Raw genomic sequence first — 22182 nt, forward strand, 5'->3', positions numbered from 1 at the left:
TGAGCTGCAAATCAAGCCGGTGCAGTCAATTGTTAAATTGCAAAAGGCAATGCCATTGTCGGCGTCAAAACTATGCGAAGCCCCCTGTATCGGATTAAGAAACTGTGGAAACTCTAGACTGTGCGAAAGCCCAATCCCAAGTACTCTTGCAGGCTGGCAGGCGTGCAGGCCAGCAGGCCTGGCAGCCTGGCTGCCGTCAAAGAAAGTAAGCCGAGCGTTAAAGACGCCGACGATCAGCCAGCAGCGATCGACGATCGACGTTCGATCGAAGCATGCGCCCCCAAAACGGCAACAAGAAGCCTGACACACGCCCCAAGAGTCACATCCAGCTGCAGACTCAGCTCCAGGTTGCCAGAACGTGTACGTAAGTGATCTGGCTGATCGTCAGTTTCATCGCTTGTCGCTTATACGAGTGCCCGAGTACATTCAATCAGCTTGCGGTGGTGGCGACACAAGGCTAACAGAACTTTGTCAGCAGTTTATGATGAGCGACTTGAATTACCATCCAAGAACTTCGAGTGGTCCAGCCCCAGCACTAGGCTATTGTTGCCGGTGGCTAATTAACTTTCGCCATGTACTTGGAGTCTACTACGAGCGGCTCATTCAATACGTTGCCAGTCATTCAGTCACTCAGTCATTCACTCAGTCAATCAGTCAGTCAGCCAGTCAGCTAAGCTTGAACCGGACCAGTTGCCCGCCATCCGTCGCCCGTCGCCCGTAGCCCGTCGCCCGTAGCCCGTCGCCCGTCGCTACTAGCTACTGTGTTGTTGAAGTATATGGTCTCCAACTGGGTGGTCCCGTCAGAATTTTGAACACAAATCGCTACTTATATGCACCCATATATCAACATACATACGAACATGTATTGATGTTCTTTAGGCAAAAGCCTTGCAGAAATAGTAAAAGTTCTGGCAAAGCATTGCATATTTGTGCGAAGTATTCCGAAATTAATTAGGCTATCGCAAGACAAACATAATAAGAACAATTTAACACACTAACAAATCGATGACCAATTAGAAAAGCGCCCAGAAAAAGGCGTCAGCCATATTACCTATTGCAGTCGACTGCGCAATACTCTGTTCAAGGCGTAAAAACAACTTAAATAAATCAAAAAGAATTTCCTAAGCAGTCACTGCTATCGGTTGTATTCCCAGTCGGCCAATGCCGGCTAGCGTACTCTAACTTGTTTTAAACTCTTAAGCACTTAAATTAATGAAGTCTAGCCTTAAAATCTAGAAAGGACAGCAAATACCTTAAACGTGAAAGTCGGCGACACAAGCTCAGACCAATAGACCCTCATCATGCCGCGGGAGGTGCTGATTGTGGGCCTCTGTCAAACCCGAGGGGACCCGAGGCAAGCTTAAAAGCTATTTCAAATGTACATTATGCAGCTATAGACATATGAGTAATAAACGTTGGGAAGAATGATTGGCCATCCTGCCCGATCATATTATTGTTATATAATGAGTCTACTGAGGCTCTAGCCAAGTCAACCGTCAAAGTGTACCGCTCAGACTCGATTAACGGTAAGCCAGGCGCTCAGGAGCCTCAGCTAGAGGATAATAAGCAGCTGATCACACAAAGCCATTCTGATGTCAAACTGGGGGACATCTTCGCGGGCATCTGTCGCACCGATAGCGACAATACCTGAAGCTGAAGCTTAAGCCCGTTAGGCTTAGCTCCAGGCACATGGCTAAGATCATAAGGACTCCCTGAAGAAACAGCATTTTACAGCCTCATAGCTAACATCAAGGCCAATAACATTGACACCCTCTTTTTACTCTTCAACTAAAACTATAGATAAATTGAAACTGTCTTTCTTTTATTCCTCCCTAGCACCTTTGGAGGCCAATAAAAGTACTCTCGATAGCCTTGGTTATCTATGTAACCACGCTGCTCACGCCGATGACAGTTTCTGTGTGCCTATTGGTCTTTTATCTGTCAGCGAAGTCAGAAGCGCAATCCATGGTCTGAAGTCTTACAAGCCCCCGGGTCCAGACAATTAAATAGTCGGCAAATTCACCACGCTGGAAATATCGCCATCAAATGACCATATTTCCAAAGACATGGGTTGAATTTTGGTTTTCAACCCTAAGATGTGGACACCTCTCACACTATTGTCTTTGACTATTAAACATCTAAAAATGATTATCGAACTAAAATGTTGTCCTTCTCAATAAAAAGATAGGTGACGTAAAAAACTCTATGAAGTTCCACCAGGTAAACAGAAAACACGACGACAATCCAAGCCTCTCTGTGGATGCAGGCATTGTTTAAACTAGAAATAGCCGAAAGAAAATAAGGTATTCGTCCTTGCCTACCATACTATTTATTTATTTACTTATATAAAATAATCATATAGTTAAAACTAGATGATAAGTGAATAGGGCCTTGACCTGGACAAAAGTAATAACTTAAATGTGCCTACCATACTTACTTTGTTTAGATATATTAAAAACAAACAAGTTTATTTTCAACCGATCATTCCTATTTATAATTTATGATGCCGTCAATCCGACCGAGTCCGACATTTATACTGCTTGCATAGAAAGGAAACGGCTAAATGATTGATTTAAGATTTTCTGGATCTAATCTCTTATTTTAATGTGACGTTTTTCTTGGGCTTTACTGTGTGCCAATGGACGCAGGGCAGGTCTGGCCGTCTCAGGTTTCATCATCTCCGAGAACAGACTCTTATTTGGTAGCGCAGATTTGCATATCTTCTACATATTTTACTTTGGCCTTGATCAAATATGGGAACCTTTTTTTTTTAACTTACACCAGTTTCTTGTTCTGTTTTGTGCCTCCTTGTGCAGTCCCTGTAAAAGTCCTTGCGGTTGGAAACTGAAAAATACCGGTGAGTAAGTGGATTCCAACATATATGACATCAGGGAGCTGCTGATCCAATTAAATTGTAATTGTTGGTTAACTTTGTATATATATTATAATGAGTGCCAATGAAAATATCTAGTAGTTCGAAATAGTTTTCAGAAATGGTTGTATATCTTTAAAAATAAGTATTGAGTATATTTTCTACAGTTTAAAGTTCCTTATTCGATTCATCCAATACCAGTTTTATGCTATAGCAGACGGATTTTATTTAATGTTTATGAATATTTTGTATGGCAATAGGACAGCTCTTCGTGCGAATCAATAATACATATGTATATGCCTACTGTTCAATATTATTTATTGATTATATTTATACCGGTCCATGTAGTCTGTGTAACTAACAAAATATTTCCTTATTCAAAAATATTTTACTTAATGCATTAGCCGAATTGAAAAAGTGTGTTTGCTAAATTTGAGCGGGAAGGCTCGGGAGCTATACAACACTTTAAATAAATAAGACTGCATAATTTTGTGTTATATGTTGTCGTATAGCGTATAACAAAACGCAATAAGCATGCCAAAATAATGGCAAAAAAGTGTGTGCCGTCTCTCTCGCTCTGGTAAGTGCAACATAATCTGTGTCTGTGACAGAAAGTGGAACTAGACGCCAAATGATTCCACAATCAACTGAATAAGAACACAAAACCAAAATAAAATGCTGCCTGCAATCAAAAACAACAAAGCACAGACAAAAGTCAAGCTCCACCCACAAAAGTGTGCTGCAGTGCAAACAAAAACCGAAAAACAAATATTTTTCAACACCTACAATAAGCCAGCAGCGGCAACAGCAGCAGCAGCAGCAGCAGCAGCGGCAGCAGCGGTAGCAACGTCGCCACCCACCAAAGAGAGCGCCGAACGGAACTCATGCAAGCGTGTGCTGACAAAGAGCGCAATGAAAGAGAGCGAAAGCAAAAGAGGGAGAGTGGTGAATAGCGTGCGGTAATCTGAGGGTGATAAAAAGGATTATCAGCAAGCACAACGACACATGTTGTGCGTACATGTAGTCTTAAAGTGGATCGCAATATGGAAAGTCGGAGTGTGAGTAATCAGCTGATTACAAAAACTGCTCTAGTCGCCACTGCACAACTAGGAGAAGACAGGGTATCTCTGTACGAGAGTAATATTTAACATGTAAGAGGTTCTAGTCGGGAGCTCCCGACTAGGGGATACCCTGAACCCTCTTCTTACAACATCAAATGCATATATATATTCTATTTTAGAAGCTATATGTCAAGATTGGTGACTCTTGCTCTTATTATTTACCAAAATTTCCCAAAAAACAGGATATCGATATCGATTTTGATCGATTGCTTGGAAACGGAGCAAGTTATCGATTATCGGAAACAAACTCGATCTGCGCGGGCCCTAGGAGCATCTACGTCTAAAATTTCAAGTCTCTAGCTCTCTTATAAGCTCTGAGATCCTTGCGTTCATACATACGGACGGACGGACGGACGGAGGGACGGACAGACAGTCGGACATGGCTAGATCGACTCGGCTATTGGTGCTGATCAAGAATATATATACTTTATGGGGTCGGAGAAGCTTCCTTCTGCCTGTTACATACATTTGGATTGTGCACAAATACAATATACCCTTATACCCATTTTTAATGGGTTCAGGGTATAAAAAGTAAAATGATTCAACTGCGTATATTAAAGTTTCTGGCGCTAATGGTCTCCGATATTGACGCGAAGAGGCATGTATATTGTCTAGGCAATACTCGCCTTGATATTCTTTTCCTTTATCTCTCTTATACATATGTACCTTATATATAATAATACTGGTTTTAAGACTAAACACGATGACCTTAATTGTGAAACTCAAAAATAAAACGATACAAAATTGTAAGTTCAGCAAGCTGCAGATTTAGTACCCTTGCTGACCGAACCTTTTCAAGCACAGGGAAAATAGTTTGATCAAGATATCTTGAGAATACGTTTTCCATAGAACAACTTAATTTTCAACCAATCGGTCCTATGTTAGCTATATGATATAGTGTTCCGATGCAGCCGGTTCCGACATATGCACTGCGTGCAACAGAAAGCGGGATGTATTCAAAGTTTCATTACGATAGCATGGCTATATCGACTCGTCTGTTGATACTGATCAAGAATATATATATACTTAACGGGGTCGAAGATGTCTTCTTCTATGCGTTACACATTTTGAGACAAATTTAAATACCCTCTGCAAGGGTATACACTACAGGCGCAAAAATGGTCATCCGATCGACTAAGAACTCATTTTCAAAAATCTGTTTAGCATAATGCAAGCATGATGGAAGTTCCCCAATAAAATGAACCTTGGCCTCAGCAAAGCCGGCTTAAACACGCTGATGCATACATATATAAATATTTAGTCTAATTAGGTTGAACTTATGGAACATATCGGATCTCATGCCCATTCATGAATTCCTATGAATACATCACTTTCAAAGGAACTTCAGGCAGTGAGTGGCTCGTATGAAGTTTAAATTACGTCATCTTGTGCAAAGTGTGCAAAAAGTTAATATTTTTCAAGTATTCAATGAAATTGCAGCCATTTTCCCAATAGTGTGCAGTGTTCTGACCTCAACAGAGTTTTTAGTTTACAGTATGCGTGGAGAAAAGTTGGGATGGACAATCGAGCTCAATAAAAGGATTTCGATATCGAATTTTATCGATATCATGGAAGGAAAAGTTATCGATAATTATTAACAAGTTCGTGCTGCACGAGCAGTGTCTGAAATCGATACGGACAGGTCGGATGGCTAGATCGACTCGGCTTTTGATGCTAAGTAAGAATATACACATGGACAAACATTTGCACAAACCCATTATGCCCTTCGTTATCCACTTTTAATGGGATCAGGCCATAATTATGGCATGCGCCGCGCTCACTTTTCATTTCACAATGCCTATTGACTGCATATAAGGGGACAACAAGAGGCAATAAGCGTTTCACCCTTTGTTTGTTTTTGACACTGTGACCCATGAGGCGTTGCTCCTGCTTTTGCTGGTAAACAAATATACACAAACACGCAGCTCGCAAGCTGCACACTGAACGCAGCGGCAGAGCTTCTTTTTTCCGCAGTCCACATTATGGGAAATGCATTTTTTATTTACCTTTGTTAACTTTTCCAAGGCTCTAGACTATGCCTGAAAAAAAACAAGTTTCTTTAATTTTCGGTGGAGTGAGATGTGCTCTATCTGTGTATCTTATACTTATAAAAAGACACATACTAAACATTGTGTTTTAAGCTCTTCCTGACCAAAAACCAAAACCCATCGAACTCCTGCAGAGTATGATATGGATTATTTGGAATAAACTAGATCTGCGCTGACCATAGAAGAAGCACATCCCTAAGCTGCCTTCTTCTGGTAAGAGGTATAACATACAAAACAATTTAAAGAAATAGTATGATTTGTATCTGGCTCATGACACAAAATGCTTGGCCCAGTCCCTACTAGAAATAGATGTTCGTCTATTCAATTAATAAATGCAATGCAGTAAATACATACTACACATACATATGTGCAAAAACACATACGTGTTTAGATAAAAACCATCAGAATTTTCCCATTTGACGCTGATCAGTGACAACACATAAACCGAACTTCACGTTCTAACAACACATGAAAAAGCAGCGGCTGTCTCTTTTTAGAGCTGAGAGAGCTTCTCTTTTCTCTTTCGTAAGGTCTCATTAAGCGCGTATTCAGCAGTTGCTCGCTCAGCAGGTTTAACACGAAACTGAGAATGATTCACACTGGATCATTCGGTTTTTGGCCAGTTAGTTGGACTGCAGTCGTGGCCCTGGCCTTACTGCGGCCTAAGCCAATTGCTGCCTCCGAGCAGGTGTGGGTTGTTTCGCAAATGTGTTATTTCTATGCGACCGCACAGAATCGAATCGCAAACTGGTATTAAGGCCGATAAATATTATAGTTTAGGGACTATTTGTGCATTACTAATACAATTGCAAATGTGCACACTCTCAACTTATTTGTTTATTTATATTATTAACTTGACATGCTAAACGAAATTTCCAAGCAAGTTTCTCGACTTTGACGTTGTTATCATTGCTGACGTATTTACGAATACGTATGTGCGTATATCCGTATATCCGTATATCCGTATATAGTATGTATGTACGTATGCATGTATTTGCTTATATAAGCTGATTAAGACCCAGGCTAAGACATCGGTCAACAGACCTGCGCTGAGTACGCTGCGTATGAGTAATATTAAGCGCGGTCTGACTAATCAGCCAAATTAGTCAGTTGAGTATCGGATCGAGTGCTTCAAAAGCAGTTGATTGCTCCACAAGCGTGGCTTAAGTTGTATTTTGACAATATATGCCCATCGCAAATGGGCAAAAATGGATTTAACTGTTTTATGCAAGTGTATGTAGAAGTCAGTAGGAGACCATAAACTATTTATGTATATTTTTGATCAGCATCTATTGACAAATTGGTTTAACTATGTCCGACCGTTTGCCTGTACATAAGCACTTCATTCTTAGAAACTATAAGAGGTAAAGACTAGTTTGGAGCTATTTTTTTGAGCAAATTAAATTTAGAATGTAGGTCCTACTCTTTTCTCAATTTTCACGAAATCGATAGGTATTGATTGAAAAACATAATGCGCTTTTTCACCGTATTAAGGAGCAAAATTTTGTATAAAAACTCACATATAGTATACACAAATCAAAATTATTTTACTTTTTGGATGTCGCTTTACCCACAACATTGAAACAAACGCATCTTTTAAGGTATCGTCTTGGGCTTTGATGTATACACACTGAAAATCGCATAAAGATCGTCCCATAAGCTGCAAAGTTAAACAAGAATGCATTTCTCATAGTGTGAGTCTGGGGCGTGCTTGCTTATGTGTGTGGGCTTGTATCTACCTCGTATATTCATATACTGGAACGTTCGAGATGGTTACGGGGTATCTCGTATTCAGATACTCCCGACTAGTGCATTTTTACTTGTTTTTTTTTTTTTTTATATTTGATTTTGTTTTTCTGCTTGCGCCGCAACAATTTGGCTGTCAGAGGAGAAACGGCACGCATATAAAACAACCATTTGACCATTGATTGCCACTGACAAATCACCACAGGATTGTATGCTGCTATGGTCTAAGCAAAAACTGCAACACCTGGCGAGCATCAGTTTCGATTTCGTATGTAAATTTTTGACTAATTTTCTCTGCAAAAAACTCCAACCCAAAATACATCAAATTATCCGTCAACCAACTTGCACTGTACGAAATGAGGTGGCAAGTGCGTAGCCAGGCGAGGCGGGGGTGTGACGGGACTCGGCTAATGTGTTGTCATGTGTCAGACGCGCATCAAACGCAGACAGCAGGCGGCAAAAAGTTGCAACGAGGCAGCCACCAGCCCAATGAATAAGTAGAATGGCGTGTGCCGTGGAATGAATGGAACTCTGCTAGAGATGTGTCAGAGCGTTAGGAAGTGTGTGTGCGGCAAGCCAAAAAGAAATGCACATAGGAGTGCTTTAGTCGGGAGTATGCGATTGGGAGATACCCTGTACGTCGAGCTGTCGTTACATCCTCCCACCATTAGGTGTATAATAGGTATGCTCTCTGAAAAAAAAAAAAAAAAAGATTCCAAAACAGCAAGAATACCCCAGCATCAAGGTGACACCCAGCCCAGCCAGTCCACTAGGAGAGGCTTTTGTTCACGGCTCCTCCGCAGCTATCTACTTCAAGCTAAACAGGCTAATCAATGACAATAACAAACATTCGACATTTCTTTTAGCCTACCTCTCAATAAGGCCTTTCAATTATGAAAGGAACGAGCGAGGTGTTCCTATGCTTGATCTGCATATACCATAGATACTATACTAGAACCAACATACGAAATGTATTGTCTTCGAAAAGCGAAATCTTTTAAATCTAAAGTTTTGCATTTCTGAGATCGACGCATGCAAACAGACGATTTTGATATACCTTACGGCTGCAGAGATGCCTCCTTTTGCAGGTTACACTAACTTTCCAAAACTCATTCAGCCATTTCTTACAATGGGTATAACAATTGCAATGAAACCTACTGTGAAATATTCTGTTCTCAGCCCTTTTACAACTTAAGGAAGCACTCCGAAACACACATACAACTATGGTATGTAAATTTGGGCCGGGATACTGGATTATAACAGATAATATATCTATGAGCACAAAATTATATATGTTTGTTTGCTTGTGTATAACCTCAGAGACCTCTAAGGCATAACACATAAATAAATATTTCCAAATAGAGAATTTAAATGAACAAATAATGTTGCAAATTTAAATTTCAATTAAACCAATACTATTTCTTAATTGCAAATTAAATTCAATAAGACCAAAATCTTTGCATGTCTTTGAATCGGCAAGGCTTTGCTTTCTGATGCTCGGATTAACTTGCAAAACAGGCAATAGAAGTTGCTTAGCTTCAGCGCGTTTCGCTCATCTGTAGGTCATGTAATTAATTCCAACCTACATGGTGAGCCATGAAGGTCATGCGTTCGACAGGTCGATTTCCGGGTGAGAGTGCAGCCGCTGCTCTGTAACCGGCCTGCAGAGCCTGAGCCCGAGTGAGGTCTTTTTGTGTAACCTGCGAGCTTGATTAGCGGTCACAGTTCATTGGCTCTTTAAAGGCTCCCGTTGAATGATTAGTGATTAGTGATAGTTATACCCTAAGTCCATTGAAGCGTGTAGGAAGGGTAGCATGGCTTTGGGGATATGTATGTCACAGGCGGCAGTAGGCCTGGCTGTCCGTCTGTCTGCCTGCCTGTCTGTTTGTATTAAAGCGCATCGATCTTAGAGACTATATAAGCTCGGGTCTTGAAATTTCGAACGTAACTCCTCCTATTGCTCGCGTGGAGCAATTTTCTTTTCGAAAGCTTGGTCTACTTTCACGAATTTGATAAAACTCGATTTTCAGATTAGGTTCTTAGACAATAACTGTCTGTTCATTAGAGAGATAGCTCTTCCCTTTTTCCTGGAAGTTAGAAAAACAAGCAACTAATATTTAGAGGGTTTAATATATATGCACATTTTTGTATACTATTTGGCCTAAAAATTGCACACAAATCGGACTATAAGCACCGACGTTATTCCAAAACTCACTTTCGTTAGTGAGAGAAGAAGAAGCACAGAAGAAGAAGCACAAGCCATGCGTGCCTGAGTGTGTTTGTGTGTTATGGGGTATCTCCTAGTCGAGTACACTCTTACTTGTTGTTTCTGTGGTTGTTGTTGCTGCACCCACATCATTACAACAATTTTATTAGCCTTTTGATTATTTTAGCACCAGTTTTGTTGGTGATATTTTGGTTGTCGCTGTTGGCGTAACCGCATGTGCTTTATGGCGTTGTTGTTGCAAATTGCTTATTAAATATACTACCATGGTCTATATAAATGAATAAAAAAGTATGTATAATATATAATCTCTATATATAAAACTGTTTGTCCTGACTGACTGATGATGATAACCAAACACACAGCTCAAACCGTAAGAGCTAGGAAGCTAATATTTTCACTGTAGTTACCTAATGTGATAAAGGGTCACTTTAATACGGGGTTTCAAGAAATTCCACCCGCATGTGCTGAAAAATCGCAAAAAACGTTTGTGTGCAACTTTTCTGTTTACCATCCGATCGACCTCAAACTCATTTTCATAGAGTTTTTCACACCTTTCCAAACTTGCATTCCTCCTGACTGTAAATGGGGGTTAAAGATTTGGTGGGTGACTTTTCGAGTTCAAGTTCACTTATAATTTTGGTGAAGTTTCAAGTTTTGTCCGATTAACATTCAACTTATTTTCAAACTTAATTAATACGTGTTTCAGCGATTTGGAAAATTTCACTCGCAACAGTGGTAAATTGGCGGAAAACGTTTGTATGAATCGGTTTCATATTCATTTTCAAAGATCTTTGAGAACATTTATTTTATACGTGCCACGGACAAGGTCGGGTACCTACCCGATATACCTCCCTCTAATATAATTAGCTCTAGATATTAGTCAGAGAAAGAGAGAGAAAGAGAAGAGAAATAAAGATAGAGAGAACGAGAGCAACAAAAGCAGAAGGATTAAAGATGCTCGAAGACATCGCATTTCTATCTTCCCATTATGCATATCTTATGGGAAATAAATTGCTTATTGACAAATTGATGTGACATAATGAAATAATAATATATTGGGTAGCCTAACGTTAATATCGTAGCATCGAAGCTTTGATGCCCTTGCCCGTTTAGTTTGATCAGAGTTAAAGCCACGTTTCCTTAAATATATGCACAAAAGTCTTCTTTTTTTGAATATTAAGCCCAAAGGATTACAGCCGATACAAATTTTACCGCACATCTATGCAATTATGAGCTCCCCCGTCCCACGCCTCCCGACCTGCCCCATTAATCGTTTCAATTTGACAAACTGAGTAAGCGCTAGCTAAGAAGCGCTTTAATGATGTTTTTGCTCATATTAATTTTCCTTCTAATAAGTTATCTCACCTTCATTGCACAAAAGAAAACTTATTTGAGAAAAAGCACTTACACTTGCCTTTAATAACTCAAAAATCGTATCGTAGGACTGAACCCTAAACCTTACGCTCAATTGGCCGGTGCTCAGTCAACTCATCTACTCAATCATCTGTTTGAAGACTGCCAACAAATATGTATAATAGCACTAGAGTTGACAAACCAAGCAAAACAAAATACAAATGTTTACTTTTATTGTTAACCGGTGACCTGCCGCTTGTTAGCCACCCAGGCTCACAAAGCACATTTATATGACTGTTTTATAAGCTTTGATCACGGTTTTGCCACACTTGCGAGTTGAATTTTTCAAAACCTCGTCGTAGTGATTACTTTCGACCCATAGGAAGCTCATAGGAAGTTCATAGCTTCATAGCTCCAACGGTTCGGGCAGTGCATTCAATCAGTCAGTCATTCAGTCAGGACGAACTCTTTTATAAATATATATGAATACATATGAAATGTTCTTGACTGTTTTTGATCATCGCATCGATATAATCCAGTCCGTCCGCCTGCATCAGTCGTACTTGAATAGTTTTGTGCTAGGGTATTTAATCGTCGACACATGATACTGAGATAACTGTCCGTTGATAAGGTTAAGTAAATAAGTAAACGGATCTTTCGAATTAGAATCATATAATTAATAAGTTAGACCTATGACAGTGTCACCATTCATAAATTTTAAATGAAATTAAATTAGCCAAGAATGTTGAGATATAACTGGTTTTGGCAAAAACCAAGTGGACAGCAGCGACAGCGTGCAAGTGGAACACAATAGACAATGGTTGGATGCAGTGAATCACCAGCACGACACATATGACGCCGACTCAATACTACTTGGCGATGCCAATTTTGAGGTAATCGTTGGTAATAAGACGGATGGCGGGTGGCGGGTGACGGATCGGCGTGCGTATCTCGTACCGTTTCCACGCCGATGGCCGCACGTAAACCAAGCCAAACAGCTGCCCTGAACCTGAACTTGAGCCCATTAGTATGCACAAGCGATGGCGATCGGCTGGCGGTGCAGCCAAATGGGAACTCCAAAGATTTGCCGCAGTCGTTGACATTGCCCGACTTGAATTTTATGCCCGGCAAACATAGTTGCTGGCGGAAATGGGAGCCACAGACGTCGAGGCAGCAGCAGCCCCAACAATGCAAATTAACAATTAACGCAGGATATTAAGTGCAACCGCAGGGCCCACGCGACTGAACTTGTTCCGCCGATTCCAAATCCAATCTCGATAGATCTGTGCGTGTAGACATAGGGCGTAAATAAATCAAAAAGTCAACGGCGAAAACCGGTTGGAGACCCGCGCATTACCAGATGAATCATGGGGGGTTTTCGATTACGTTTTCGCCGGCGTCGCTGGGGAGAAAAAGGGGCGCTAGCGTTTGCACAACTATGGCCCGGTTTGATGTGGTAATCGTGAACGTAATCAAAGTCGAAGTCGTAGCTTTAGCTATTGGTTTTTTACACATTCAACTTTCGTGGAAGCGTGCGAATTCGCCGAACTGGCAAGTGGCAAATGCAATTCTTGCCCGAATAGCTCCAAACAGGCCCCTGGGCAGAAAGAGAGAGAGAGAGAGAGAGAGAGGGAAACTGAACCACCAGGCAGTGCAATGGCCAGCTGACTGGAGGCATTTTTCAAATTGAAATGCATGCTGAAAACCGCAAGGTTCTTAACTACCTCTATTTATTGGCGTACATAATAGATGCGTTTTGCAGTCGCACTTTTAACCAGACAGGACACTTGCCATTGCTCAGCGTCGCTGCTGTCAAATTGCCACACACCGGATGTCCAGTGCACCCATCGTCCACTTGGCAGACTAACCCAGAGCAGGCTCATACAAGAAGCCTGCAATTTGATTATCGCAATGAGAATTGCTACATTTGGAATACGAGCCAAAGGCAAGGGCAACGGTCCAGGGACCTGGCCTCTAGCCACCGGCCACTGGCTCTTGGGTCCTCAATGGGGGCACACAGCAAAGGACAACGTTGTGTCTGCTGTGTGCTTGCACGAGGGTTGTCCCTTATATTGTCCGCACCTTGGTGCGATTTGTGTGCTTTCATTGCAACGTGCATCTGGGGCAAAATGTGGCATTAACTCATGAAAATATTTGTTAATCTTTGACGTGGAATATGGGAAAAAGATATCGCTAAACTAGACTTACACTGTTTTCACAATTCTAGTCTTCATTTGAATACCGTGAAGAATCACCTTCGGGCAGTAACAGCCCTTTTCGCATGTGCAACAACCTTCGACAGTCAATCAAAAACAAACGAGAACCAATTTTGAGGAAAAAATTGTTTTCTTTATGGTAAAATATTGATTTTTTTTTTTTTGTATTAATATTTGAAGCACAAATAAAAGGCAACCCACGTATAAGAAATCAGTAAAACAGGGCCTATTGCACAGAACCAAAGATTCACTACGTAGTCCACTTGTTGTGGCTTCTGGTCGATTCGGTTCCGTTCGGTACGATACGGCTTGTTCCCCCAGCTGCAAATTAACACCGGGCCGGCCACACACCCGCCGCGACCCCAACCGATTGTTGGGCCCCGGAACGCGTTGCATTTGTCAACATATGTAGCTGTCTGTTTTAATGGTCAATTTCTCACTCTAAATGGCTTGATGCCAGGCCTCCAGGCCTGGCCTTGGCTCGGTAACAAGTCCCAGGCCCTAGACTCCATTCCCTTAGCTCTTGCTCTTGACTGGTGCCACTTTGCACCCTCAGCACTGTTGAGGGAAGCACAGCTAAGGCGTTCCGTTTGCATCAGGCGAAAAAAACAAATTGTTCATACGATAATTATACATTATATACAGCTTATATTTGTGACAGATAAATGCTATTAGAAAATTTCATTAAATTAGTTTTGTATTCTTTTTGCTCATCGACTTTAGACAGCGTAAAAATTAATAAATATCACGTCAACTTGGTACTTCAGCTTACAATAATACTTTCATACATTAGCCTGCGATTTGAGCCCGGATCCTTCTTGTTCAATTGCCTAACAAGAAACGTTAAAGCTAAGTTTATCAGCTCTGCGAAAAGCCCTCTAACTGGTTGTCTACAATCTACAATATATCTAAAAAAATTTTTTCATTCATTCAGCATATGTAGTGTAGTGTATTCTACAGTCGGTGTAGGCACCAATTTTTTTTTTTTTTTTTTTTTTTGGAACCCGCATGCACTCGAGAAGAAAATGCAAACGGAAAGCCTTTTGCGGCCAGTGCCTGACCTACGTTTCTTCACCGTCTCAGTCTCAGTCTCTGGATGGGCTTTTGACCCGGCCTGTGCGTAGAGGGAGCCATGTCCGGGTCGGGTGCTGTAGCAACATTTGGTGACTTTTGCTGATGTCGGGGCCGGAAGTAGGACTGCAGCATGAATGTAGGAAGCAGTTAGTTGCCACTGGAATATATCATAGGCGGAGCAGGAGTCAAATTCTAACTCTGATTCGGGCCTGTTTCTTCTAATGGCAGCAAATCATTTACAGATGTCGCAACATTTTGCATAAAAATGTCATAGACACCGTTACATGCGAGGCAACATTGGAACATTGGCTTCGGTGGCGGCGGCGGCGGCGGCGGCAAGGATGGAGTAGACAGAGGTGTGGCTCTCGTACCATAATGGCGGCAACTTAAACGCCTCTTCCAGCCAGGAAATGCATTTTCATTTAGCAGCGGAAGTAACTGCAAATGAGCTTTTAGTTTTCGCCTACTTGCTCCTAACCAATGCAAACCTAGAATTGCACCTGAGCCCGCAACAGAACCCCAAATGCATGCAATGTTGACCACCAACGCACCTCATCTGCATCTCTACCTGTTGCCTATATTCAGGTCTGGCCGTATTAGCATTAGTCGGTTTGATCCAAAGTGCCTATGCCGCTCATCCTATGCCGTTCCCCTGGCATTTCTGCGGAAATATGCATCTGTTGCGTGTGCAAATTTGTTTTTAATCAAATTACCGTGAAGTTTGAATTAGTTGGCACCGCCGCCTTCCGCCAATCTCCGCGTCCCCGACACCACCATCGCCATCTCGAGGCGATGCCATATGCGGGCACATACATATGTGTTCCATATGTGTTCCGATAAAGGCAGTTAGTTATTGCTATTTACCACAAAGAAAGCTCTATATCGGTACATCAGGTTGATTCACTTCATGCTTACAACCGCATAACAAATATTTATGTGAATTTATTTATGAGCCCACTGACCGGCTGGCTTCCACCCCCCCCCCCCCCTACCGCTGCTACCTCCAACATCATTATGTCATTGGCTGGCGGTGCATTGAACTCATTTGAAATGAGTGAATATATATATACTATAATATATGTATAAAAACAAATAATTAACCAAAACCATAAGCCCAAGTTACTCAAATTTACCGTTAATAAGTATTAACTACCATGAGAATAGTCAAAAGATATATATACATATATCAGAAGATATTCGTGTTCATATTTGATAATACATATTAAATAAATTATAAAATAAATTCAAAGAGAATTTAACTGAAAATTAAAGAATTTAACTTGAAATATGTTTTATGTAAACAAAAATACTTTGGTAAAGTGTGATCGACGAAGAGATACCCTGTAGATTTAAGATAGTAACAGCATATGAATGATTTAAACACTTAAACTTATATAAAAACACAAAAATATTTATGTATAAATATATGAGTGTCCATATTGTACATATTATATATAGTGCACATATTTTTAACCAGGTCGAGGGATTGAGCCCAGCCATGAACGTCTATTTGTCAGCATATGAAAACGCGTCCATCTCAGAATATCCAAGGCTATAGTTATACGTGTATTGATACATATATATTCATCTTGACAATGCGCAGAACGAAATTATAAATTATTGCCGATATCTTTAACCATTTGCGTAATATCGATAAATATCGATTTTGAAAAATTGTTTTTTATATTGTTTCTTCGTAGCAGATGCATGTAGTATATTATAACTTAGCAGCTAGATACACCAAACTTGGTACCTAGTCTCTAGATTTGAAATAATTCACTTTTTGATAGATGCCCCCAAAATATTCCATTAGGGCGATCCCGGCTAAAGCACACTTGACAGAGCGTGACCTTTCGATAAGATCATCTCTAGTGTAACTGCCAAAGTTAATAAGGCCAACTCATACACTGTGGCTGACAAATACCTAAACTAGGTGTTAAAACTTACAGTAAATAGAAATAATCCCTCATGCAGTTACCTTGCAAACATGCAGACATATATGCAGCTGAGCAAAATAGATTTACTTTTTATGGGCTATATAATTTCAAGTCCTGCTATGAACAGCTCCCACATTTCACTTTCTAACTCGGTTATTGTGCTCCAGTTGATTGGTCACTCCCAGCAACACGCCCAACCCCTTGCGTCGGGACATTCAAGTAAAACATGGAACGTGAAGTGCTGCCCGCTGCGCGTCTGCCGTCAGTGGAGACGATTTACAAATGGCCATAACGAGTAAATATGTCAAGTGCAGGTGACCCGAAAAACAACAACAACAGCAGCAACAACAACAGAAGCGGCAACAAAAAACAAATCACAGTGTGCTAGCCGTGGGTGCTCGACCTGGCGATACCCTGTACTCACATTCCCTATCTCATATTCGCAACTTTTTATATATATATATATATATATATATATAGGCAAGAAATACTCTGTTCGCAGTGAATAACTGAGTGTATTGGTTTTGCGCAATGTCTATTTTGTCCGTATCAACACATTTTTCCGCCACTTTTAAAGTTAAAGACTTACAAATTGCAAAATATATACATATATACAGTTTTAATTTGTGAACAGAGCACACTGTATTAAAATCCACTACGCGTATATATCCTTACATATCATTTTTCTAGGCACTTTAATAATTTGCTCGTAAAAAAGCGCTGTGTAAAATAAAATACTTCTTTCGTGGACAGCGTCGAAAAAGAGAATTAATCAAATTTGGTAGCTTGAAATTAATATCTAATATTATCTGAGATATAATCAATAAAAAAGAAGAAAGTTTCATTTGTGAATGTGTTTGGAGAATAAACATATGTAGATCTGTTACAAACTTAACACCAACCGAGTATACCCAACTTTGAGGTCTATATGGTATTAAAGGCTTCAGAGGCCGGCAACAGCATTAACAACAACAGATATGACGACAATACAGGGATACAACAAAAAAATATATAAATAAATGCGACGGGTGGAGGCAGCGGGCAAAACACCCACAAGCCATTCGGCCAGCGGTGCATGTGTTTCCGGTTGCACTCAGCGGCAAACGGTTGCCAGTGTAAATTGGTCAACTAAATTATGCAGCATCAGTTGCACCAGTAGTCAAGCTGTCAGTTTGCTCCCGGCCTAGCCTTAGCCCACATAGCCCCCACCACCCCCTCCCCCCTTAGCCGTGCGGCGCCCACGGTGCCCGGCAGCAAAAATGCAACACAGCAGCAACAACTGAGTGAAATTTGCATTTTATAAAATTTTAAAGTATCAACCCTTGTGTGTGTGTGTGTGTGTGTGTGTGAGTGTGTGTCAGTGTAGCTGAGTTTGGAATCCCTGACCAGGCCAAATTTCAGCTTTACAAACACTTAGATGCATTTAATCGTTAACTTATCGATATCTTTTTGTTAACTTATCGATATCATTTTGTTAACTTATCGATAGATTTTTGTTAACTGATCGATAGCTTTTTGTTAACTTATCGATAGCTTTTTGTTAACTGATCGATAACTAAGTTATCGTTTTCATACACGTTTTCTTGAAACTTATCTCATTCTCAGAATATAGCAAAATGTCGTGAAAGACACGTTTGCATTTGATTTATTCTTTAGTAAATTTAAGTCTTTAGTTTTGAGCACTTTACTCTAAGCATGTTTCTAACATTGAAGACTTTAAAATTAATAGTTATTGTTGATTCTTATGATTTTTATTTATTTTTTAAATAACCGTTTTTCAAGACATTTTTTTTATATTCTCCATGATTACATTTATTGATCACATCTATTCAAAAAGTTTTCAATATAAATAAGTCAGTGACTTTTATATTTGAGTCACTTTCATTTCTCGCAGTGTAGGAAAGTCATTATAGAACAAAAAGGTAAATACACTTAATTAGCTCCACATAAATGAAATCAGTGACGAAAAAAAAAACCAAAAAAAGTGCTCTATTCAGATGTGACTGACTACGAGATACCCTATACACCGCGCCAAGCTGCCGTTACCAACATTCCAGCCTGCTTCTATTTATAAATACATACACTTAAGAAACACACACACTAAAAACCGAACATTGAAACATTGAAAATAGCTTGGAACCAAACAATTGTAATTATGTTACCATATTTGGCAGTTGCGCATTTTAATCAGGGTTCAAATTTTTGCATATGAAAACATGTATTGCTTGCAATATTTGCAGTAGAACTTGCAGTTGTATACATAAATTGAATTGCTTAAAATAATATAAGCCTGATACCGAACCCAAACACAAGGAGTTGGTTCGAGCCATTAACCGAACCACTTGCCATTTTTTTTGGCTTGCGACCCTGTTAGAGGCATCCTTTTTTTAGGTACCAAAAAGACTTTGGTATACCATAAGCAGATCAAGTTTATCATCGTATTTTATTCGTGTAACCCGATTTGTAAGTAAATATAATTTTGTCTTTTTTACAAGATTTTCTTATAATAGCACGATTAATCTTTTATCTTTTTAATAATAGGATAATTGAAGTTAATCGTCTACCTTCTGATCTCTACCAAGGGAGAGGACTATAGTTACTAGTTTGTTTAGTTTATAGGGTATATGCAGAGAAAGGGTGTTCACAATGACAATGCGTTTAGCTCTACTAAGAGTACCCGCTGAATAGTTTAAGAGATTTGCAACCTTACGTCAATTGGTAAAAACTGAATTCGGTGTTATTTGATATTGATTCGAGGAGAAACGTAACAACGCAAATATAAATATTCTCGTATACAAACTCTTCGAACAAGTTAATGGGCCACACCGCCGATTTCCGATGAACTTTTCAAAATTGTTTGCAAAACCAAACTTTCTGTGTGAGTCGGATCCGAGCCGGGTAACGGTAGATGTGGCGTGGGTGGATTGGCAGCTGAAATGCTTGGGATGCTTCATAAAGCCAGAAACATATGTTCGTGGTCTTTATTTGGTGGTCAGCCGTGCGCTGGCCTTTTAACCGCTGGATGTTTGTCACTTGTAACCACGACGGCCATTTCCGCTGGCCAGTCGCCATTTTTTGCTAGTTACACAGTTGTAAAATCTCTGCCAATTGATAGGCCATGGCAACGGGCCATGGGCTGTCCAGTTTGGTCAATGGCCATAATTTAGGGCGCGGCGGGCGACTACCGAAAAGTGCATTGCAGATTGCCTCCGTCTGATGGATGCACAAATAATGGGAAACATAATGCAAAACAGGAAATAAATTATTCTGCTTGCTCTTGATATTGCTGAACCGACTCACTGAACTGACAGTCGGCATCTATGGGCCTGGATCCGGGCCTGACCCTAAGCCAGCCATTCTGCGCAGACAGAAGCAGGCAGCGTAATAACAACAATCAGCAGCATTTTCCTCTGCTCCTGCTGCTGCAGAATGATCAGCATGAATGCAAATCATTATGATTACAGCGGTGAACAAAGTTTCAAAACCTAACCATGTATGTTCTCATGTATGTATGTACGTCCGTCTGTATATATGGCTATTTGGTTTGGACAACAAACTGGTTTGGAGTGCTTGGAAAACCATGTTGGAAATATTGAATTTCGAAATGGGCCAAGAATGTTATCTGCTTTTGAATTGTTCAGCTGATGTTTGAATATGTTCGTATTGCCGTTAAGGCTTGGGATTTGGATTGGCCTTGTTCACCAGTGTCATCATTATTATCATTGTGAAGTTGGCTGGGTTAATTTTGTTTGATTTTGATCGAATTAGCGTAAAATTGAGCGTTCGGCAACTTTGGGAGCCACCGGGTCGCGCTCAGACGGCAAGAAGGTGGCCCGGCCCGAGCCCGGGCCCGGGCCCGGGCCAGGGCCAGGGACGTGCGCTGATTGTCAAAGCCGAAGTTCAGCCTGCAGGCCGCGTGCGGGGCATTAAGAGGCGTTGATATTGTGCAATACCCAGGCTGCAGCTGATGATTTGCATGGGCCTTAGCTCAAGCCCATCAACAGTTGCTGGCTCCGTCGCCACCGAACTGGCGCGTAATTGGCCAAGTTATTATGTGCTTTCTGCCTGCTCCTTTGGCAAATTGATTTTGCTTCGTGCCTCATCAGCAGCGACAATTGCCCTTGCCCTGGCGAGCTCATCATGTTGCTGTCGCTTCATATGCACACGTAGCCAGTGCCCCATGCTTCACTTCGAAGCTTCTTTGGGCATTGCCATTTTAATGCTGCTGCTTTTGCCGCTGCTGCTGCTGCTGCTGCTACTGACGTTTTTTGCGGTTTCACACTTTGGTTAAGGTTCCATGCCCTTCGCACTCAGGTGGTTGCCGCCGCCAGGCAATAGGTCAAACCAGCAGCGCCGCATCTTGCATGCAACGTTAACGATAGGTATCCAAGATGAATGTTTTAATTTATTAGTTTCAGGCAAATACAATATAAAAAAAGGGAGCTGCATTAGACTGTTACAAATGTATTGCTTGTGCTTACAAAGATCTTGGTCATTCTTATCTACTTAATATACTTGTCCATAAATTTTTTGTGGAAATCCGAACGCAACGCGTCGTTGACAAAGTGAGTCTTCTTTTCAGGGGCCGAGCGAGCGCAGTTCTTAAACACAACATCATCATCCCAACGACGCTTAATTTTTAAATCGCCTCCATTGCCAGAGGTGCGTCCGGCAGCTGAAACCGCTGTTCCGGGCTCATAGTTTATTAGTGGATTGCCCGACAGAATGTTTTCCATGCGTATGCGTTCGTCCTCTTGTTTCTTTTCGGCTTCACGACGTGCCGTCTCTTGCAAGCGCTCCTGTTTGATTTTCTGCAATTCGGCCAGCAGGGCTGCATCATCATTGTCCGAATCGCTGTCCGAGTCCGAGCTATCATTGTCCAGCGGCTCATCTGCATCAAGATTGGCAGCATGCTGTTGTTGCTGTTGTTGTTGATGAAGCTGCTGCTGCGACAGACTTTCCAGTTTAGCCCGTTTGTTTGTACTGCTCCCGCTAGCATTGTTTGCCTCAATAGCCTTTCGCACAATCGAGGGCAGTGCCTTACCCGAGCTGTTGCCAGAACGTATGTCACGCTCACGCTCCTCGAGTTCTTTGCGGAAGTCACGATTGCGAGTCTCTTCGCTAGTTCCTTGGCCAGTTTCTCTACAAGTATTGGCGAAACGTTGTTCATTAAATGATTAATATATTGGAATATACGAATATTTATAAATATGTGTACATACCTGTATTTAAGTTTAGTGTGTCCGGGCAAGTCGCGACTCGAATACTGTTTGCTGAGTGCACTCAAGTCTTTTTCGCCGCGTCCAGAGCCACCGCGCGCTGGATCAAATGTGGGGCGCGCCGCTGTAGTCATTTTAAGGCTTTAACTTTTAGCAAAAAATACTTTAAAACAATTCGACGCAAACGGCTTCAATTAATTTTTTACTTGTTTTGCTGCGTATCAGCTGCTTGCTGACTTTTAAGCTATGAGTTTCGATATTTAATATCGATATATTTTGATTTGTCAAACACAACGTTCTCATAATTCGCATTTGCTTAAATTTCCAACAGTTATTGGACAAGCAATGTCGAACATTTATTACGAAAGT

At 40.9% G+C, this 22182-nt stretch overlaps 1 protein-coding gene across 1 annotated transcript; it reads right to left on the reverse strand.

Annotated features, from left to right (window-relative positions):
* Nucleotides 1-20994: 20994 nt before the first annotated feature.
* On the reverse strand, nt 20995-22040 carry LOC115765438 (protein CWC15 homolog). Its single transcript, XM_030709003.1, has 2 exons — nt 21817-22040; nt 20995-21736 (listed from the first exon to the last, which is right to left on the reverse strand). The coding sequence occupies exons 1-2, from the start codon at nt 21945-21947 to the stop codon at nt 21097-21099; spliced, it is 771 nt and encodes a 256-aa protein (XP_030564863.1). The 5' UTR covers nt 21948-22040; the 3' UTR covers nt 20995-21096.
* Between the last annotated feature and the right edge of the window lie 142 nt (nt 22041-22182).

The sequence above is a fragment of the Drosophila novamexicana genome, unplaced genomic scaffold (genome assembly GCF_003285875.2).
Source record: "Drosophila novamexicana strain 15010-1031.04,08,12 unplaced genomic scaffold, DnovRS2.1 tig00000960-arrow-arrow-pilon, whole genome shotgun sequence".
Classification (NCBI taxonomy): domain Eukaryota; kingdom Metazoa; phylum Arthropoda; class Insecta; order Diptera; family Drosophilidae; genus Drosophila; species Drosophila novamexicana.

Bases quoted from the DNA above. Each gene is read 5' to 3' on its own strand.
- LOC115765438 (XM_030709003.1), bottom strand. From the start codon at position 21,947: ATGACTACAGCGGCGCGCCCCACATTTGATCCAGCGCGCGGTGGCTCT. The intron at 21,737-21,816 runs GTATGTACACAT...CAATACTTGTAG, and splicing joins CACACTAAACTTAAATACAG to AGAAACTGGCCAAGGAACTA.